Source organism: Ochlerotatus camptorhynchus, unplaced genomic scaffold (genome assembly GCF_037179485.1).
Source record: "Ochlerotatus camptorhynchus isolate MF236.1 unplaced genomic scaffold, CSIRO-AGI_Acam_v1.1 ptg000002l, whole genome shotgun sequence".
NCBI lineage: Eukaryota > Metazoa > Arthropoda > Insecta > Diptera > Culicidae > Ochlerotatus > Ochlerotatus camptorhynchus.
The window spans coordinates 1,156,091-1,179,383 of NW_027040494.1; the positions used below are offsets into that span (position 1 = coordinate 1,156,091).

The 23,293-nt window shown below is 39.7% G+C and overlaps 2 protein-coding genes across 4 annotated transcripts in view; one reads left to right on the plus strand and one right to left on the minus strand.

Moving 5' to 3' along the window:
* Positions 1-23,293, minus strand: part of LOC135703890 (G-protein coupled receptor Mth2-like) — a 129,931-nt gene that overhangs the window by 59,766 nt on the left and 46,872 nt on the right. For all 3 annotated transcript variants that reach the window (XM_065225293.1, XM_065225354.1, XM_065225431.1), the window contains exon 2: positions 22,302-23,073. In XM_065225293.1, the coding sequence (XP_065081365.1) occupies positions 22,302-22,787 (486 nt within the window). In that variant the 5' untranslated portion in view covers positions 22,788-23,073. The remainder of the gene's footprint in view (positions 1-22,301; positions 23,074-23,293) is intronic.
* On the plus strand, positions 4,927-5,559 carry LOC135708436 (adult-specific cuticular protein ACP-20-like). Its single transcript, XM_065230585.1, has one exon. The coding sequence runs from the start codon at positions 4,927-4,929 to the stop codon at positions 5,557-5,559; it is 633 nt and encodes a 210-aa protein (XP_065086657.1).

The window sequence follows — 23,293 nt, forward strand, 5'->3', positions numbered from 1 at the left end:
ACTCGCTAGATCACGTTCTATCTGGTCCGCCCATCGTGCTCTCTGCGCTCCACGCCTTCTTGTGCCAACCGGATCAGTAGCGAACACCAACTTTGCAGGGTTGTTGTCCGGCATTCTTGCAACATGCCCTGCCCACCGCATCTTTCCGGCTTTGGCCACCTTCTGGATGCTGGGTTCGCCGTAGAGTGCAGCGGGCTCATGGTTCATTCTTCGCCGCCACTCACCGTTCTCCTGCACACCGCCGAAGATCATCCTCAGCACACGTCGCTCGAAAACTCCGAGTGCTTGCAGGTCCTCCTCGAGCATAGTCCATGTCTCGTGTCCATAGAGGACCACCGGTCTTATTAGCGTTCTGTACATGGTACATTTGGACCGTAGTTTCTTCTGGAGCCCGTAGTAGGCACGACTTCCACTGATGATGCGCCTTCGTATTTCAAGACTCACATTGTTGTCAGCCGTCAGTAAGGATCCAAGGTAAACGGATTCCTCCACTACCTCGAAAGTATCTCCGTCTATCGTAATATTACTATCGTAATATTAAGACTAGAAGGTCCCGAAATAACGTGCTCAACTTTTTGGCTCAGCTCTGGTACTCTTTTCGGTCCCAAGCTAATCGCTTCACCCCTCGAAACATAGGAAAATCCACGAACCCCTCATTTTATCTGTCAAACTTTCATAGCGAATCAAAACAAACAAAGTGTAGTGCTTGAATTTCGACTAGAATGGGGTACGTTAATGGATTTGCTTGGGACCAATAGGCTAGTCAAGTAGTGAGCCAATTTAAAATCGTTAGTTTCGTATTGATTGACGAATCCTGTCATGTTCGGTTCCGCCTACTAGCATGTACTTTGTTTTTGAAGCACACACCACCAGTCCGACCTTTGCTGCTTCGTGTTTCAGGCGGGTGTATAGTTCTGCCACCGTTCCAAATGTTCTTGCGATAATGTCCATGTCGTCCGCAAAGCACACAAATTGACCGAATTTCGTGAAAATCGTACCCCGGCTGTTGAGCCCGGCTCGTCGCATTACACCTTCTAGAGCGATGTTGAAGTGCAGGCATGAGAGTCCGTCACCTTGTCGCAGTCCCCGGCGACATTCGAATGAATTGGATAGTTCACCCGAAACCCTTACGCAGTTTTGCACACCGTCCATCGTTGCTTTGATCAGTCTGATCAGCTTCCCAGGAAAGCCGTTCTCGTCCATGATTCTCCATAGCTCTGTGCGGTCGATACTGTCCTATGCCGTCTTAAAGTCGATGAACAAATGATGCGTTGGGACCTGGTATTCACGGAATTTACGATGAAGATCTGGTCCGTTGTCGATCGGCCGTCGATGAAACCGGCTTGATAACTTCCCACGAACTCGGCCAATTTAGTTGATAGACGACGGAAGATGATCTGGGATAGCACTTTGTAGGCGGCATTCAAAATGGTGATCGCTCTGAAGTTCTCACATTCCAAATGGCAGATTACCCGCTCCTTCCACTCCCCCGGTAGCAGTTCTGTTTCCCAGATCCTGACTTTCATCCGGTGCAGGCAGGTTGCTAACTTTTCAGGGCCCATCTTGATGAGTTCCGCTGCAATACCATCCTTTACCAGCTGCTTTGTTGTTTTTGAGCTGCTGAATGGCATCATTAACTTCCCTCAGCGTGGGAGTTGGGTCAGTTCCGTTTTCTGCTGCACTGACGAAGTCGTTTCCTCCATTGCGCTGGTCTCCCGGTCCTACGTTCTCCTCGCCATTCAGGTGCGCATCGAAGTGCTGCTTCCACCTTTCAATAACCTCACGTCTGTCCGTCAAGAGGCTCCCGTCCTTATCCTTGCACATTTCGGCTCGCTGCACGAAGCCGTTGCGGGATGCGTTGAGCTGCTGGTAGAACTTTTTTCTCCCGAAAGATGCGGATCTGCTGTTTCCGCTTCTGTTTATACCGTTGCACGTTCTGTCGGGTTCCATGCTGCAGCATTACCGCCCGCGCTGGGTTCTTCTCCTCCAAAATCGCTCTGCACTCCTCGTCGAACCATTCATTCCGTCGACTTCTTTCCACGTACCCGATGGTGCTCGCGGCTGCGTCGGTGATGGCCTTTTACTGTACTCCAGTAGTCCTCTAGAGGGGGTACATCGAGCTCGCCCTCCTCTGGCAACGCTGCCTCGAGATTCTGCGCGTATGCTAAGGCGACATCCGGTTGCTTCAGTCGCTCTAGGTTGTACCGTGGCGGGCGTCGGTACCGTACATTGTTGATGACGGAAAGTTTTGGGCACAGTTTGACCATCACCAGGTAGTGGTCAGAGTCAATGTTAGCGCCACGATAGGTCCTGACATCGATAATGTCGGAGAAGTGCCGTCCATCAATCAGAACGTGGTCGATTTGCGATTCCATCTCTGTAGTGATCTCCAGGTGTAACGATAAGGGAGGCTGTGTTGGAAAAAGGTGCTCCGTATGGCCATGTTCTTGGAGGCGGTGAAATCGATGAATCGTAGGCCGTTCCCGTTCATCAGCTGGTGGGCGCTGAACTTTCCAATCGTCGGTCTGAATTCCTCCTCCTGGCCTAACTGAGAGTTTAGGTCTCCTATGATGATCTTTTTTTTTTCTTTTTTTTTTTTCCTTTATTATAGAGATTTTTAGCCATAGGCTAGTTCATCTCTTCCTATGATGATCTTGACGTCGTGGCTTGAGGAGCGATCGTACTCGCGGTCAAGATGCGCGTAAAATTCGTTCTTATCATCAGTGCATCCGGAGTGAGGGCTGTACACGTTTAATATGCTAAAGTTGAAGAATCGGCCCTTGATCCTCAACCTGCACATTCTTTCGTCGATCGACCACCAACCGATCACGCGCTATACTATACTATACCAGTTGGTTGTATTGGTACGATATGTGAGAGCGCGCTAGTGAAAATCCGAGGAAAACCGCTGTCACCCTATTTCTCACAGATCAAATTTCATAAAATTTTTTAGGTTAGCCAGAGAAAAATAATAAACAACTTTACACGGCGAGCCACCCACTAGTGCGTGCCTTAAACGTCACTAATCTCTATGCGTTTATGTGATATCGGTGGCAAAAGTAACGCAAGATGTTGTAAGTAATTTATAGTCTAATTTTTCACAATACTGAGTAAAATTATACTCAATTATGAGTTGTTTTCGATAGCCTTGTTGAGATTGAGCTGTCAACTGCTAAGCGCTCAATTTACAGTGTACTAGTCAACTTTCGTGTCACTAGTGGCGCTAGTGTCAAGGGAAAATCATGTCTTGGGGATAGAAGGAGAGTGGACCATACTGTACCATCAAAAAGATTAAAAATTAATCAAAAATTATTAAAATACAATCAAAAATGATTAAAATGTATCTCGGTTATTTGAAGATGAACATTGTACAGCTACTTTTCATAAAAGTTTACGTTCTACAACTTCACAACAGCAAACCTCTATCTTAGGAAAAAAAAAAAAAAGTTCGTATCGCTGAGCCATCTGGCCAAAACATGAACATGAAGTTCACCTGGAAAAAAATAATTACGTTTTGTTTATTAAAAAATATTGGAAAAGATTCAAAAATCTTAAAAAATCGGCTATTTTTTATTTTTTTAAAGAAAATTTCAGTAGAAAAACATGTTTTGTAAGTCATCGTGGCAAAAACTTGGCTTCAAAAGCCACAAAGCATAGAGTTTTCTGTTTTGCTGAGAATCCAATTTTTTATTTTTTTTTTTTTTATTGTTAAGTCAAAAGTTGGTGAAATGTTGAAAAATATTTATTAACAACGTATTTTGGTCAAACCAAGTAAGGAAAGTTCCAGAAATTGAGAAAAACTCATGGAAATATTTTTGTCCGCCTGCTTGTATGAAAATCTTCCATAGTTCGGCACCGGCATTTCTCAGAGTTATCTCAACTAATATGCTACAATGAACAAAGACAGCGGCGCCGGTGGTATAGTGGCAAGCGTGACTGCTTTTCACTTACAAGGGCCTCGGTTCCATCCCAGTCGGCGCCATAGGGATTTTCTGAGGCAAAAATCTCTAATCACGCCAATAGGTAGGTAGGGTCCAGGTGTAAGAGCCGCCTCCCTGGCGTCGGTAACATTGGTGTTCATTACGGAAAACAAGATCGACGGAAAACAAATCAAGGGAAAAAAGAAACAAAGATAATTATAAGCTTGTTTCTGGTAGAAAAGCGGCCAAAAAAACAATACATGTTTTTCTTATGAATGCCTCTACCTAAATCTTTTGCAAACATTTGCTGTGTGCGGTCACAGGTCAACTCTATACGGTTAACCTGTTGGTATTCGCCAAATATCAATATACGATATACAGTTGTATTTTCCAACTATATATTCGCATTGTTTGACCAACAACTTCCTTTTGTCATTTTGAGACCCAAATAAATCACAGCGTCACACAAATCATCAAAGTGTGCCTAAACAACGCGATTAACGCAAACATGCATGGAACACCCAGTGGCAGAGCTACCGTCTACCTACCAACCGCATCACGCGGCAAACGATGCGGTGACGTCTGCTAAATACGCCGACCGGCTGCGTTTACGCCCATAGGTGCGGTTCAGCTTCAGTAACTTCACTAATTGAACAACGAACGCTGTTAACACACGATAAACAGTTGTACTCACCCGTCAACAGCCGGTTGCTCTATTAAGTTTGACAAGCCGATCGATTTGATTGGAAAACTGCCGGCGTCTGACTTTCTTCACACCGACAGCCGGCTGTCGGCAGAACTTACGCACTTCTGCCAGAAATAAGAATTGATTTGCCGACAAGAGTGAAATGGTTTGATGCCATTGCATTTGAACAACATTTTAGGGTAATACAATGTGGCTGCAAGGCAACTATAAATAGTGAAGCACACTCAAGCTAAACTCATCAGTTGCATCGACCGTTTCAAACAATATAGTTAGTTTTGCAGTAATTAGATCCCAATCAAAATGCTGAAGTTATCAGTTGTTATCGTAGCTCTGTTTAGTTTGAGCATTGCCTACAAGCAGCACAGTTATGTGACACATGTGAAACATATTCCATACAAGAAGTACGCGGGGATGGAAAGCATCCAGGAAGAAGGTCAGCAAGGCGGAATGGAAGGACAGCAGGAAGGTGAACAAGGAGAAGGGCAAGAAGGAGGAATCATCATGGGAGACGGTCAGGAAGGGGCCGATTTAGGAATGGAGATGGGTGCCGGTGAGGGAATGGGAGAAATCGGTGGAGAAATGGGTGTTCAAAATCAGATGCAAGGAGGACACCAGCAGGATGAATTTGGTCAGGATTATTATACCTATCCAAAGTACAAGTTTGAGTATGGAGTTAAGGATTACCACACCGGAGATGACAAGAGCCAGTGGGAGATTCGCGACGGTGATTTCGTGAAGGGAGAGTACAGACTGGCCGATGCTGATGGTACACACAGAATCGTCAGGTATAAGGCCGATGACCACAATGGATTCCAAGCTGAGGTGAAGCAGATTGGCAAGGGATTCGAACATCATGGAGGGCAGGACGATGAACAGGGAGACATTGGCGGTGGGCATGCGTACAGCTACACCAAACTCAAACGGTACTTGTAAACTACTGTTACATTCTTAGATTAACAACATTCGTAGCAATATAATAATTAGAATAGATAAAATTTAAATAAGACAATAAAATGGAAATTGCATATATTATGAAATCACATTAACCATTTCGAGTTCTTCAGATTATTTGTACCTAACCCACTTAAGAAACACTTAACACTTAATAAAATTGATGGTTCTTGGATCATTGATGATTTATTATTTTGAGCAGCTTAACAGATAGCGCTGAATTTGACATTCTGTTTAAGATCGCTAAGTGGTTTGGTACACTTAAATCTTGATTTGCGAATCAAACCAGGGGTTTGTACATCGAATTAGTGCGTAAAAACTGGTTATTTGGAATTTATATTTATATAATTGCATATTGTTCAGGGATAATAAACAGCTCCTTTGAAAAATAGAGTATTTAGTAACTCTAAAAGTATTTTGCGTCTGATATTAAACTAACATTGCAAAATTTTATTAAAATTATGGGTGCTCAATTCGACCCTTGTGGACATTATGCCCCGATTCCCAAGCATGGTAAAAAAAAATTGAAAATATTCTTCTTCATTCCTTTATTTAACGCCGGTCTCTGTTCCGCAATCTACCAATCACCTACGGACATCGATTTTCATCCATTGACGGCAACCGAATATGCAGGAAGGCAGCTTCCTCACCTGCGTAGGATATCGCACCCATTCAACAACACATGGGTCGGGACCAACGGCTTTATTTCCCTTCGTAACCACACGAAAGGGCGTAACCAGAGATTTTTATGCCTCAGAAAAATACCACCATGCTTGGCATACACAGATTTGCATACCAGCGGCTTATTTGTTAACAGCCTTTCAATCAGTTGTTGAAATTAGATTTTCCTTGAAGTAATTGATAGAGAAGGATAATAGTTTACTATAGACATGCAAAGAGTAGATAAATCTTAACTTTTGAATCAACACCATTGAATTTTTAAACTAAAAGTACGAGATGCAAGCATTTCTCACTTCATTTTGGCAACGCAAAAACAAAAGCTGATTACTAGAACTAAAAGCTACTATTTTTAAAGTAACTATAACAAGCTTAAGCTCTATTCTATTGACTGTTGAAAAAATAACCATATTTCGTCTACTGTGTGCAAAGTTATTAGCAAATGACCAAAAATGTGCATGCCAAGCATGAATCCCACCGACTTCGGTTGGGATTAAACCCAGACCCATCGGAGTGAGAAAGCAGTCATTCTTACCACTACACCACCAGAACCGGCATTTTTGACGTAGGATTACGTCCTTATTGTGGTGCAATTTAAAAAAAAATGTAGATAGGGCTGGAATAAATGCGTAACAGTTTTTGTAAACAATGCTTTCTCTCGATGATTTTTAGGAATACAAGGCATGCCCATGCAAACCAACATTACCGTCGAGTAGGGGAAGTCTTACCCTACCTGATGATGATGTTGATTTGCGTAGGCGGGCCTTGACTTTCAAGACATCATCGAAAGAAGTCATTGTTGAATAGATTTTTCTCCTTTAGTTTACTTAAATCTTTGGTTTTAATTAGTTAGCTAGGTTCCGATTCAACACATTGTAGTTTCATTTTTATACCTGTGATCTTGATTTTTATACCTAGGGGATAAGTACTTAAGGAGTTAGTTTTTGAAAAGTTCTTTAGTGGGAATGACACTGATGAAGACTGCACATTGTAGTCGAAATACGTATCTGTCATGGATACCTAAATTAATTAACTGGAATTAAATGGAAGATAACCATTTTTTTATTGCTGTTTTATTTAAGCATTCCGCTAACAACCCAATTTCATTACTTCATTAAGTCATTGTTGACAAAAGCTGTTACGCCCTAATTCCAGCTCTATCTTGAATAGACTGCATTACGAAAAGTGGTCAGGTTTTGACCACATGCGGATTTTGTCAATAGCGGATGGTTTTTAATTCTAAAATGAAACCTTTATTAATTTTCAATAGATCTCTGCTGAAAATTACACAAATGTCCAACTGTTGCAAATTTTCACCGATTGCCTGCAAATAGCGCCTTCCCTTACACAGATTTCAAAACCGAATTCAATCTTGTCTGATGTGTGGTGGTGTCTGATCGGCCGTCAGCAGCAGTGCTTTCGCCTTGAAGCGTTGAACAGTGTACACAACGAAAGGCTGCCCGCAAGCAGCGAGCTGCAGCCCACATGACCGTCTATTCAATAAAGAAGCCTCACCGCTACTGATCGGAATCCATCTTCGTGAGTCGCTGTGCCAAGCGACCTCGTTCAAAACAACATACAGCTCGCCAGACTCACCCATGTTGAACACCCCAATAACTCAGCATTACCCAACCATCACGACAAAACGGTTCTTTTCAGGACCACCATAAATAATTGTTGTTTAAAGCTGGGTTTAGACAGGGCAAGTCAATTGATCAAATCAGTTGAATTAAACTGACTTGAACGCGAATTGAACGTGTAAACCATGCCATTCAACTGACTTGATCAACTCACTTGAACTGAAAAAGTTGAACCAGGCTCAACTTTTCAAGCCAATTGAAATCAACTGAATTGATCAAGTGACTTGCCTATTCTAAACCCAGCTTAAGAGTTAATTTTCATTGATCGTTCGCTCGCCTTGCTGCCAGCCACATCACCCCCAAAGCTTGCTAGAACAGGCGAGTACATAATTAATAGCGCAAATACGATGTCTGATGCCGATCCAAATTTCAGCACCTTGAATGCCGCCGAATCAACTCTCGTACCTCGGAGCCCGGAACGCAACGTAGAAAGCCTCGTGGAAGCCCCTGATCCCTCCGTCTCAGTCCAGCCATTTGCTGCCGCCGCTCACCATAGTTGTTCCGGACCTGTAGTCGGATGTGGAGAGGGGGTCTTCCAACCCAGTCACTATGGCGAGTATCCGTATGGTATTGTTAATGTTCATTCGCTGCCTGATGCTTCCGTGATTTCTAGGGAGAACAGACGTTCGATTGTAAGCCGCAAGCAGGACATCGTGATTCTCTTCCAAAACGCCGGCGGAATGAATTCTGATGTTGACGACTACCGGCTTGCTGTATCGGATCGTTGCTATGATGTGATTGTCCTATGCGAGACGTGGCTCGATTCACGAACGCTTTCCAGCCAGGTGTTCGGATCCGATTATGAGGTTTTTCGTTGCGATCGGAATCCAAACAACAGCCGAAAATCTACTGGTGGTGGCGTTCTTGTGGCTGTCCGTTCCGGATTGGAGGCGAGAGCAATCGAAAATGAATCGTGGAACAGTGTGGAACAGGTTTGGACAGCCATTAAACTGGGCGATCGCCCATTATTTTTGTGCGCATTGTACATGCCACCAGATCGAGTTCGTGATCTTGAACTCATCGAGACTCACTGTCAATTAGTCTTCACAGTAATGGAAAGAGCGACTCCAATTGATGAGCTATTCATTTTTGGGGTCTTTAACCTAGCAGGCGTTTCGTGGAGACCATCCCATAGCGGCTTCCTCTATCCAGATCCAGAACGTTCTGTATTTCATGCAGGAGCTATCGGCCTTCTCGATAACTATAGCGTAGTAACGCTTTCTCAAATTAACTACGTAGTCAACGAGAACAACCGTAGTTTGGACCTCTGCTTCGTGAGCACTCAGGACAATGCTCCGTTCATTTCCACAGCACCTTGTCCACTAGTTAAGCTTGTTCCGCACCACCCTCCTCTGATTGTCACTGTTGAGGACAATCTCGTTCGTGATTTCGATAGTCTTCCTGCTGCGGTTTCTAATGACTTTCGAAAGGCCGACCATCGAAGCATTGTAGATGTGTTGTCAAACATGGACTGGGAGAACATTCTCGATCATGAAACTTTTTCTCATATCTTGGCATATGTCATTGACAGACACGTCCCGAAAAGAATTCAACGCAAAGACTCTCACCCTCCCTGGCAGACGATTGAGCTGCGTAGGTTGAAGTCGATCAAAAGAGCAGCATTGAGAAGATTTACGAAGTATCGCACGCTTCCTCTGAAACATCACTACGTGAGGCTTAATCACGAGTATCAGCAAGCCAGTCGTCGATGCTTTCTGCGATTTCAACGAGGTATTCAGCGTAACCTTAAACTTCACCCGAAATCCTTCTGGAACTACGTGAACGAGCAACGCAGAGAATCTGGCCTCCCATCGTCAATGGAATTGAACAGTGAAGTCGCTTCCACTCCGCAGGATATTTGTCGCCTTTTTTCTGTCAATTTTGCCAGTGTGTTCACTGATGAGAGACTAAGTGACGACCATGTTTCACTCGCAGCCAGGAACATCCCACTAAATGGTCAAACGCTGAGTGTAATTGATGTCAACGTTGAGATGATTTTTAACGCTGCAACGCAGCTCAAATCGTCCTTCAACCCTGGACCCGATGGAGTTCCGTCCGTGTTTTTGAAGAAACATATTGCTTGCTTGTTAACTCCACTTCACCGTCTATTCCAGATGTCTCTCTCCAGTGGTATATTTTCATCCTTCTGGAAATGTGCACACATGTTTCCTGTCCACAAAAAGGGAAGCAAACGAGCCGTGGATAACTATCGTGGAATTACATCGCTGAGTGCTGTTTCGAAACTATTCGAGCTTGTTATTATGGAACCGTTGCTCTCTCACAGCAAGCAGTATCTGAGTGCTGATCAACACGGGTTTACTGGCGGTCGCTCTACAACCACCAATCTGCTATGCCTCACATCCTACATTACCGATAGTATGACTGAACGGGTACAGACGGACGTTATATATATACCGATCTATCCGCGGCATTCGATAAGTTGAATCATGACATTGCGATTGCTAAACTTGACAGGCTTGGGGTGAGCGGTAATCTCTTGAGTTGGTTCCGTTCGTATCTTACTGGTCGCCAACTTATGGTTGCTATAGGAGATTGCAAATCAGCTAGCTTCTTTGCCACATCAGGTATACCGCAGGGAAGCCATCTGGGACCGTTGATTTTTCTACTCTACTTCAACGACGTGAACCTAGTTATCGAAGGACCTCGATTAGCATATGCAGACGACCACAAAATATTTTTACGAATTTGCTCGATCGCTGACTGCCACAATCTTCAACATCAGCTTAATGTCTTCGCCAGTTGGTGTACTTTAAATCGAATGGTAGTGAACCCAGCAAAGTGCTCTGCCATAACGTTCTCACGAAAAAAGCAACCGATTGTATTCAGCTATGACCTGCTTGGAACGACACTCGAACGCGTGAATCAGGTGAAAGACCTGGGTGTGGTGTTGGATTCACAGCTAACATTCAGGCAACACATTCCTTATGTCATCAATAAGTCGTCTAGGACTTTAGGATTCATCTTCAGGATAGCTAAGAATTTCACCGATGTCTACTGCTTAAAATCTCTTTACTGCTCCCTCGTACGATCGACGTTTGAGTATTGTTCTGCGGTTTGGAATCCGAATTACAACAATGGTGCCGAGAGAATCGAATCTGTTCAACGTCGCTTTCTTCGTTTTGCGCTTCGTAGACTGCCCTGGAGAGATCCGCTTCGACTGCCTAGCTACGAGAGTCGCTGCCAACTGATAAACCTTGAACCTCTCCGGATTAGAAGGGACACCAATAGAGCTTTGATTATCGCCGACACTCTACAGGGACGAATAGATTGTGAGGCTATCGTAAGGCAAATTGACCTAAACGTGCAACCCCGACCACTCCGTAACAACCTCATGCTGAGACTGCCACTGCGTCGCACGAACTACGGGGCATATGGTGCGATTTGTGGACTACAGCGTGTGTTCAACAGAGTCGCATCTGTATTCGACTTTCACCTCACATGTGATGCGCTTCGTCGGAGATTCTCATCTGTTTTCGCCGGCCGCAGTGACTGATAGAGAAAATTAGTGTATTTCCATTTATGTTTTTTTTACATTCTGACCATGTTGCTTTGTATTTCTTTCTGTGATTATTTGACATGTAATTTTACTATTATTATTATTATGATTAGTATTATTAACATCATTTGGGCTACAGCCAGCCTGTTGATGTATGGCAACAATAAACAATAAACAATAAAGCTCTTTGATTATGTACCGCAACCAAACGTTTGTGATGAAATGCGTCAAATATTGAAGTGGTACACAAAAATTCTCGCAATGACCGAATACCACATGATCTTGTCAAATAACCAGAAACGCTTCGTAAGGTTTTCTCCAGGATGCTAGAAAAAACAAATCTCGAATTTATATGATTGATCGCGAACATCTCGTAATTAAGTCATCAGAAAACGAAGCGTTTCTTTGGTGGGAAAAGTGGTTTCCCTAACACAGTCGCCGAATATTGATACCAAGCACTGAGCATGCAACAGCTTTGTCTTGCGATGAAAATTTTAAAATACGAGAATTATGCCAAAAAAAATCTTGCCGATTTCTCTTCATAGAAGAAGCATAAAATTTGAATCAAAAAGCATAAACGTTGGTACCGTCCGGTAGGCTCTGATTCTGTCATTGGTGTGTTTTCCCTAATAAATATTTCATTTCCACATCGCTATCATTTCCAAAAACATCGTGGACAAATTTCCACCTCATTGTTCTAAACTGGCTTCCAAGCTTCCAACCCATCGGTCTTTTTCAGGACCACAAATGACGGATAAAAGAGTCAACTCTTTAGTACGAGCTTGTTTCCAAGGCATGCCGTCCAGGATTAGCTTGTACTACATGGACATCGACAGAGCACCTCACAAACAGAACTCTCAAATTGCTTCCATATTTCAACCTGTCGAACTTTTTCACTGATAACGAATTAAGAAATCAATTTAGTATATAGGGTAAATGTCGGATTTGGCAATACCTTAACCTATTATCGTCAGGGGGAAAAAATGTCCTAGAGTTATCAAATTTGGTCAATAGATGCTCTGAAACTCAACGTATCCACATGCTTAAATTGAGCTCTCAATGACGTTGTTTACACCCTGACGATAATAGAATAAGGTATTGCCGAAGCCGTCATTTACCCTACACACAAAATATAAAAATTGATCTATTGTATATTTTACACTTTTGTTTTAAGAAGTGGTTTGTTTTTATTGAAATAAAAGTGAAATTTTTTAGTATGAAAGTGATTTGTTTGATTTAACCGTGTCGGTTCTGTTGTCGATTTAAAAGTGTTTTCTTTTAACGTGAAAATTGTAGAACTGTCAAATCGTACAACACAACCTCAATATCACATATTTCGGGTTTGACCGTATGGAATTCGTTGTCTCTTTCGTTCCTCTGCTTCTTATTTGATATGCAGTGTATGACATCACATAAGCTGGCTCATAAGAACAGTACATATAGGAATGAAAGGGACAAACAACTCACAGTGCCCATACACGCGAGTCGTTTTGGTCAGCGTTGGCTCACATTTACAAGTTGCGTGTCCTGTGTAGTGGTTCGTGCCCGTCGATATAAAAACTGGATGTTTTCGCGTTTCGGATGTTTTAAATGTTGCCGCTGTTCGTTTGATGATTCATAGTAAGTAAATATACATTCAGTACAAGATTAAGAGTAGAAGTGAAAATAAACATGATACCTCAGCCAGAATTTCTGGACGTTGAGATGTATGAAGAGGAAGCCGAAGAAGAAGAAGATGTAGGTGAGAAGGAAGAGGTTGAAATTTCTGGAATCTCTAGATGATTCCGATTTCTCTGAAGGAGGATGATCCAAGCTTCGATACATTAGCTGGTGAGTAATATTAATAAATAATTTTGAACTTAGAACATAAAAAGAATAACTGACACAACCTTTAAGACAAAGCAGCCATTGACAAAAAATGCATAACCTTATTTTTTTTTCTTATTATTTTTCTTTTACTTCACAGTAGATGACACGCCATCCGGACTCCGACCATCAGATCCTGTTATTATCAAACAACAAACTCAAATAGGGTCCGAGCCCATACCGAAAGGTAAGTAGCAAGTTATTTTTGTACACCTAGACTGTAAAATTTTCGACGATTTTTCTCACATTCGAGCAGATTTTTTAGGAAAATACCTGAAAACTATCTCAGTCAGTCCAATAACGACATATTGGCGAATTTGAGTGAACAAAACTCAAATTTGAGTTGATCTCATTGGCCGTGTAGGCATAAAGTTAAAACATGAAAAAAAATCCAATTTCTATTGATATTCAAGAGTAACTATGCAAATCGACGTATCTGATTTCGTAAACAATCACTTCAATCGACGATTTGTGGCAACTGCTAGCTCAGTCACAGAAACTAACAACACCAGATAGTAGGAGAGAGATTCCCCTTCCTGATGATGGTGTTTACGTGGGTGAGTTAGCAGTTAAAACAAATCGTCGATTGAAGTGATTGTTTACAAAATCAGTTACGTCAAATTGAATAGCTACGCTTGAATGTTTGTTTTGCATATGCGTGGTAAGCCAAAAATCCAAAATAAAAATCGATCGAGACATGTTAAACCTTGCAATAACTCTTCTAGAAATTTGGATAGATTTCTATTTCCCTTTGTATATTGTTTTAAATGTTGTTATTTTATATTCTACAGCTGAACAAAACGTATCCACACCAGTCACTGAAACGGCCGTGGCAGCTCCTGAGTCATTTCACCGATTGGGGCTGCATGAGGCTGTGGAAACATTAATCAGTTCTGTAGCTCCAGGAACCGTTCCCAGTAACTTCTATCCCAGAACGTCTGAGATGTCAACGGATCCATCTACTGGTTCTCCTCTAAAACAGATCTTGACGATTGAATGGAAACTGGCTCCTAGTATATACGTATTGTTGAAAGGTAATCTATATTTTTTTCACTTATATCAATGTCCTTAAAACACGTATTAAGGGAAAAGTCAATTTGTATGCCTGTATCACAGAAAAACAGACATAACACTCGCAAGTTGTTCATCGAACAAGCATTTAACAATTTAAAAGTGTCGTAGTTGGTAGTACCACCACCTATGGCGTGCATAGTCAATTTCCTTCAGTTTGACGTTTAAACACTACCGCCATCTGTTCAGCGTATTCTGATATATCTTGGTATTTTTAAAAGATAATTAGATCATTCCATGAACTTCAGCAGAACTTCCCTGAACTTCAGCAGAACTTCACTGAACTTCGGCAGAACTTCTCTGAACTTCGGCTTGACTTCCCTGAACATCGGCATGAGTTCCCTGATTTTCAAGAATGGAAATGAAAGGACTTTCCTGAACTTCAGCATTTCCCTGTTTTGATTATCCTAGACTGAGAAAGCCATATAAAAGAAATCTCCAGTCGGCAAATCTTATCAATCACCTCGGCAGGAATTCCCTGATCTTCGGCAGGATTTCCCAGAAATTTGGCAGGACTTTCCCGAAGTTCGGCAGGCCTTCCCTGAACATTGGTATGACTTCCCTGAAGTTCGGCAAAGCTTCTCTGAACTTCGGCAGAACTTCCCTGAACTTCGACAGAACTTCTCTGAATTTCCGCAGAACTTCCCTGAACTTCAGAAGGACTTCCCTGAACTACGGCAAGACTTTCCTGAGCATTAGTAGAACTTCCCGGAGCTTGGAATCTTTAAATTGAAGTTGTCATTTCAGTAGTAGAACTATTATAACTATACAAGAATATTGTGTTTACAAATACGGTCAAAATTTTGATTCTTCTCATTTTCCTAATTTACAATGTTTGTTGGTATTGGTGCATTTTGAATTTGGGTGTGGTTCGAATGGGTGTGGATTCAGTATCAACGGAAAAGCATTAACTTTCACCTTAATGATTATGAGAACCTGTAATTCCAAAGTTTGTAACTGATGTTATGATGATGTTATTATTGCTCTCTAAAAAACTAGAAAGATTTTGTTTCGGGCAAGTTACCAGAATCTTTCGTCTAGATTGATGGTAGACTTAAGGTTCAATTTACTTTGATGTATTTTTTAAAAATTCAAAAGCAGTTTTTTTCGACGCATTATTTTGGATTGCAAAAAGCTTGCGTCATTTTGTGTAAAATATCAAAAGGAATCGAATAGTGCGAGCTTTTTGTAATCTGACATAATGCGTCGGAAAAAATTGCTTATGAAATTTTCCAAAAAACATTAAAGTAAATTGAACCTTAAAGTGACATTTGTATCAGTTAGATCAATAAATAATTTTTTGAGAGCAGTTTCTATGTTTTCACTGCCTTGAATGTAAAGTTAGTCAACAGGAAAATGTTTAACAACTTGTTGTGTCTAGAACCAAATCATAACCAAATTTTCCATAAACTCGTAACAAAAAGTTCAAAAATTTTACCATAAGTTCTTCATTCTACGATTTTTGTCAGTTTTCAAGTATCCATGATTTTGAACAGCTCAACATTTTTTATTTTTTATAAGTTTTAATTTGAAAACAACGATGTTTGAGTTTTTTTTTATGTTCACTTAAAATTATAAAAAAAAAAAACATTTTTTGTTTATTTTTGACGGAAAATCTTAATTTTTCTAAATACTATACTCAGGGCTGGTAGCGAGTCACTTTTTAGTGACTTGGTCACTTTTTTCAAGCCAGTCACTTTTTTCAAGCCAAGTCTTTAAAGTCACTTTTTCTTGTAATCAGTCACTATTTTCAACTTTTTTAGCGTGAATTTATTTTAAGATTGATCATTCTTTGCTTTGTGACGTTTAGTCGTCTTTCTCTATCTACAGGGTGTCTACTCATCTTTCTAAATAAAATTACCTTAGTTTTTCAGAACTTTAACGGATAAATTCCAGACTTATAATAAGAAATTTGCTATTTTTTAAAAAACATGCTTTTTTGTAGATCAAAACAATAGCAATTTACCCAAACGTTTTAAAAGCATGGCAATCAGTTTTAAAGAAATAGCTTTACAATCAAATCCATTGAATGTTGAATTTAACACTTAATTGATTTCTCAGTTTATAAAGTTAAAAAAAAAACTTACATAATTTGAGTAAGTCCAAGATCTAAAAATATGCAATCTATTCCATGTACAAGTACTAGATATTGAAAATTTTCAAAGTGTCAGAGTTCACGAAATAAAAAATGATTTATTTCAAGTTCGTAAATAACATTAAGAAAGATTAGAAATCTTCATTGCAGTCCATTAACTTCACAACAATTGTAGGAACTTTGGAGAAGTTCTAAGGAATGAAAGGAAATGCTGAGAATTTCAGTGAAGTTCCATAAACAAACTGCGGGAGCATAAGAGAAGTTAACACGCTAAAGCTGGAAGCTTTAAGACCCTCAAAGCGGTTCTTTAGCTTCCTAAATTTCCAGGAACTTTTATGAAGTTCGTAGAATTTCAGATAACTTCACAGGTGTCAAGCAAACTTCAGAAATATAGAAAACTTGAGGGTATTGTGCAAATTTTTAAGAAGTTCTAAGCACCTCAGAAAAGCTAGATCTAGAGATCTTTGGGGAATTTCAGATTTTAAGAGTAGTTCCCGTCTTTTGGAGCAGTTTTAAAATCTATAATCGTAAATTTAGAAATTCAGGATAGTTCCATGATGTGCCGAAAAAAAAAATCGAGAACCTTCCGATTCAGGGATGTACAGAGGCCTTCAGAAAAATTAAGAAAACATCGGAAACATTGCAGGAACTTCACAGAAACCCAAATAATTTCAGGGAAATTTGAAGGTTTTTTCGGGAAATCCATTTATTTTCGAGCTAAACTGAGATCCTCAATAGAATTTAGAGCATCGGGAACATCAAGACAGATTAGAGAATCACAGGACAGTTAAAATAATTTCAAGGAATTGTAGAAACCTTAAAGAAGTTTCGAGAAGCTCAGAGAATTCCCGGAAACTTCAGCAAAGCTCCAAAAGAATTTCTGGAACGTGATAAAAATTATATGAACATCCGGAAAACGTGAGAATATTTAAAGGATGTTATATCATGGAGAATTCAAGAACTTAAATATGCGAAAATTTAGCTTAGTTGATTAAAGAACATCAACGAAGTTCCATTAATTAAAAAAAATGCGAGAACTTTAAGCAAGCTTCAAGGAAATCCAGAGAATTTCTAATACATTTAGATGGTTTCATAATATTCAGCGAAGTTCCGAGTACTTCGACGACGATCAGATAGCTTCAGAATAATCCCATTAACTTAAGCAAATTTGAAGCGACTTACGTAGTTCCGTGGAATTATGGGGTATTCCAAGAATTCTATGATTGATCCGAAAACGTCAGAAGCGTCAGGGAATTATGAATATGTATCAGAAAATTTGAAGGATTTTCAAACAAATTTAGAGAACTTCAGGTGAGCATAGAAAAGTTCAGGGAAAACTAATGATAAGTAATAACTATTATAATACTTCTGAAAAATTGTCAAAACTTTTTTTTTTAATTTCAGTAAAATTGTGGGTTTTTAACAAAAATTCTGATAAATTCAGGGCAGTCTAGATAACTTTGAGAAAATTCAATAATGGTTTAGGCAGTTTTAATACCACTAGGAAAGTCTAGACTATTGAAAAAGTTTTAAATTAGTAACAATTATTTACGGGAAGTTTCATGAACTTCAGAAAAATCTTGAGAACATCAGAGAAAATCATAGAACTATATTAATTATGTCGGTCTAATTCCTTGAAAATTGCGGGAGCACAAAAGTTCCACAAATTTAGAAAAAACTTTGAAATCTTCACAGAAGGACAGTGATCTTCAAAAACGTTTCGAGAACTTCAAAGAAATCTATGGAGCTTAAAAGGAGATCCGCGAACTTCAGGAATTTGTATGAAGATTAGCAAAATGCTGGAGCATTTGAAAGAAGTTTTTTTAGCTTCGGAAATTGGGAAAATATCAGGTGGAGGTCAGTTCCATTAGTTCCAGAAAATAAGTGAAAATTTAAGGCAGTTCCCAGATTTTCAGATAACTTCAGACACACTAAAAATTTAATTCTTCCCATTAGCTTAGAAGCTCAGTGAAGCTTAAACATTTTTAGGTTACTCAATTAAATTCAGCGCAGTACAACAAACTTAATGAACTGCAAAAACCTTAGAGAAGTGTTGAGAATTTCAGAAAAGAACAGAGAACCTCAGAGCAGTTAACATTAGAGAAGTCACATTTTAAAGAAGTTTAGAGAACTTCAGTGAATTTTTGAACCTTTAAAGGAGATCCATGATTGTTAGAAAAATTGAGGAAACTTTAGGAAGTCCTATGAAGTTCAGGGAAATTTAGGAATTTAATGATAAGTTTTGTGAGCATCAGGCTAGTTTCTCAAACAAAAACGAACTGCAAACCAGTTTCATTTGGGAACCACAAATTTGGGAACTTCAAGTAGTTCCAAAGACCTCAGAATAGTCCATTCTGATGTGCATTGAAATATACCTCAACATTTCGATGAAGCTTCGAATTCAAATTTCTTTTAGTTTTCCTCGGAAATATCTTGAAATTCGTCACAATAAGAAACCCTTTGGAAAGATTCTCCGAATATACATTGAATTCGTTTCAGATTTCTGTTTGAATCTCACTCCTTCCCTTGGAATTCCACTACTGAAAGTCTCCTAACAATTCATTGGCATTTCTCCTCACAAATTCTTTAGAACTCTTCTCATAATTTGTTTGGCAAACTCTCCTGAATTTATTTTCTGAATTCCTTTGAAGATGTTCTGGAGTTATTCTCATATTTAATTGTAATCCTCCTTTTAGTACTTTAAAAAAAAAAATCCAAGGACTTATGCCGGATTCGTTTTTTCGCACAAACTTCATGAAATTATCCTCAGAAGACCCTTGGAATTTTCCTCTGAAAGAGTTGCTCCTCAGATATTACTAAGAGTTTTCAATCCTTTAAATTTGTCGAACCTCTTAACGGAATCCCTTTATGAAGAGATTTGAGTGTGTTGGTTTATTTCCTTTAAGGGGGTATTCCCAATCTTTTGCCTTTTTTCGGCCTGTTTTTCAAATAATTTTTTTCAAGGGAAATGAATAGTAATGCGCCTAACTCTTTGGGATTCTTGTTTATTGAACATTAAAGTTTACAAATAAATTTTTTTCGACACAAAAAAAGACATTATTGACGTCACAAAATGGCGGCAAACAGACCCCTGTTCGCCGCAAACGCCTGGACGGGCGAAGACTTTTCTTTGGACCGCTTCATCTGAAACAGATTTCGTGATGAAATTAATAATCTGCATAAGATTCTCTGGAGCTTCTCCCGTTGGCAGCAAAAAATCTTGCAAATTAACAAAATGGCGGCCATATGAAAAAACAGGCGATTTTTAGCCCGCTTTTTTTCAGCTTTAAGGTGCTTCAAACAATGTTAAATGTTAATATTTTTGACTTAAAGTGGGAGAAGCTCCAAAGAATTTAATAAGGAACAAAATGCGCAAAGATTCAAGTCAATATCTCTTATAGTTTCAGAGAAAAATCTTCGCCCGATAAAAAAAATGTGGTTTTGAGAAAAACGCGTTTAAAGTTTTGACTTTAGTTAAAACCATTTGGGGGTTCTTACCATTAGTCAGCTATGCCTGGACACCGAATTCGCTGATCGGAAAACGGCTTGGGGGGATGAAAGTATATAGTCTAAAGTACAAAAAAACGTGAAAAAAAAAATTTGATTTTTTGAAAAAAAAAAGATCGGGAATACCCCCTTAAATTCCGTTATAATTGCTGTGGTGTTGAGTACTTGGCACTGATGAAGTCGGCAAGTAGTAGACGAAATACGCGTATCTGTCAAAAGATAAGCAATTATAACGGAATTTAAAGGAAGTAAACCAACACACTCAAAGCTCTTCAGAAGAGCTTTCATTAAAATTTACTTTCAATTCAATTCAGGGGTTCTACTCAAAACTATCAAGCTTCACAAGAAATCTGAATTTCCCCAGAACTACCTTGAAAGCAGATTGCATTTTATGTTTTTCTGGAAGATTTTTTTCCCCATAACTCGAAATGAGGTCCTAAGAAATTTTAATAAAATTCCGCAAGTTTTTAAAACTGTGCATGAAATTTGACTCGAGATTCTTGAAAATTTCTTGAAGTATTATCGCTTTTAAGTCCAGAACTAGTTCATATTTAAAATTTCTAGGAAATGCATGTTCAAAAACAAAACAAAAACATTTCAAGTCTCGTTTTTTTATTTATTACTGAAGATTAATCCACTCTATCCATGTTCAAAATGTGAATTAAAATAACGAGAAAAATTAAATGCTTGCATTTTAAATTTTCTGTAAAATATCCTTAGTAATAAAAATTTCCTGAGGTTTCCCAGTTTTCCAGGTTTTTGCAGATATTAGAAACCCTGACTAATACCGTGGGTTTGGTCATAAACTTTCTATTGAATCTTTCGCTTTAAGGGTCATATCGTACCTAGGTGTTATGAGATATTTATTGAATAAGTCTAAAACATCAAACATTTATTTGGTGTGCCATCAGAACAACTACTTTTCTTCTCTTAGGTCACTTCTAATTCACTATTTTTACATCTATTTGGTCACTTATTTCATCAACACGGTCACTAAAATCACTATTTTTGACAGCAGTGATCGCTACCAGTCCTGTATACTGGAAAAATGCAACAGATAAAAATGATCACAAAATAAATCATTTTAAGTTGGATATTGCTGAAACTTTCAGGGAATAAATAAACACATAAGCTACGTTTTGGCAAAGTTGGTTTATTCAACCTCCTCTCTTAGGCTAAATTCCCGAACCGTAGACTTAACTCTACCCATCAAATCATGTGTAACACTTGCGCCATCTTTCTTACACACTTTCATCCACTCTTTCTTAAAATCCCAGTCGTTTTCGAAGACCTTCCCTGTTTTCCGGAGCTTGCCCTTTACAATCGCCCAGAATTTTTCTATTGAGCGAAGTTCTGGCGAGTTTGGCGGATTTGTCTCCTTTGGCATAAAAATAATATCGTTGGCTTCGTAACACTCCATCACCGGTTTCGCATAATGGCACGATGCCAGATCCGGCCAAAACAGTTTTTCTTTAAAGTCCAATCTATTCTCTACAACTTCTTCTCAGACACAATGTTGATACAATAAACGGTTTTAGAGTTAACATTTTTAGAAAAATTCAAGTGTGAAAACACATACGCCCTTTTCTAAAATTAGTCTTGAGTCAAAATGATCTCGTGATCTGTGAAAAAATCATAATCTCCCATACTGAAGACATGTAGAAAGTTTCCTCCAAATCGGAGGGGCTCGTGCCAAGTGTTTTACCACTAGGGTGGTTCAAAAGTAGGGTGGCCACAAACAATGCAATCTGATTATCTCCGTTATTAGCACGAATCGAGACATACTGTAGAACAATTGTTAGCATGGTATGAAGCCTTTTTTCACCCTGTTTCGGATTGACCATGGCTATCAGTCACCCCAGCCACTGGAAGCATACCACCATAATACGTTGTGTGGAATTCAATATGCCTTCGATGTGGTAGTCGACGTCTAAGTGACTTGAAAGCAAACAGAAAAATAGTAGTATATCGATCAACCATCTGAGAGGTCAGTTGAAATGTTTATTTGACGTATTTTTGCTGTCATCGTCAACATCAATCACAAGCAACACAGTAATTATGAATTTCAGTGGAGAAAATGAAGTTCAGCTGATTCGAACGTTATCTATATGTTTCCCAAGAAATTAGCGTTCCCAGGAAACGGCAATTGTGTTGAGAGTCCCAGGTAATTGTTCCCGGGAATAGAAACTCTACTATTTCCCTGCTTGATAGGTATTCTCGTAGAGTTGCCACTTTTTGATTCGGATCGTTTATAGTGTAATGCATATCATTTATTTTCTAGAGGATACCAATTTCCTGCTTAATATCTGAGCTATCTCAATAATGAAAAACAACCCATATCAGTACTTACCCTAGCTAATGACCATTTATCTCCCGGATGGTCCAGCTCGTACACGTGCTGACAGGGTTTTCCATACAGAAACCCGTACATATTGTGCTGCGCCAAATCCACCAGCTCGAATTTTCGCTGCTCGTTGTACAAACTGGTGTTCAATAGTACCTCCATTTTGACATCGAAGGGTTCACATTTTCTGTTAAACAGCATTGTTCCCCGGGGGCAGCACATTCTAACGCACAACCGCACCGCGCAAGGACATCCCCGGATGTACTCCTGTACGTATTTTTTCGTGGAAAAATTTTCGTAATCGTAATCAATCGTCCTGTAGTACTTTGGTTTGTACAGGATGCTATTGTGAATGATGTTGCCCAACGCATCGCGAATTCCATCGGTAATGTTGAGCGAATCCATGAAATCACACGGCAAACTATCACAGCTAATGTACTTCACACTGAAAATCGCCAACAGGGCACACACATATTTTGCATTGATCTTCATTTTGATTCTCTCTTGCTTGAATATACTGACTGACACACTTTTTTTAACGGGAAAGGTCTTCCAAAATGACACACTTTCTTTAATCACATGTTAAATGACATAACAAGACATCGCATCCCACGCCCTGCAGTGGGGTATTTGTACGTTTATAATCGACTAACAAGCTCCGTCAGCTAACCACCGCATCAAAAAAAATCTTCTTGCGATACAACTTTATGCGAAGAAATGTTCGACCGTCTAGTCCTAGGTAGTCGCTGACTGTTGTGATGAAATGCTGGAGCTAATGCTGAAAAGAGATACAAGACGATGGCTAGCATTAGTGTACCCACTAAATAGATGAGAGGAAAATTTGAAACAACAAGAAGAGTCGCAGCCGGCAGCTTTTACGATCCCACAGCTCTAAAATTAACCGAAAACACGTGAAATATTTGCAGCTGAGTTTATTTGAACAACCGGAAAAGTTATATTCGAAAAGCTATCAAGACCACGCCGGAATAGTCAACCAG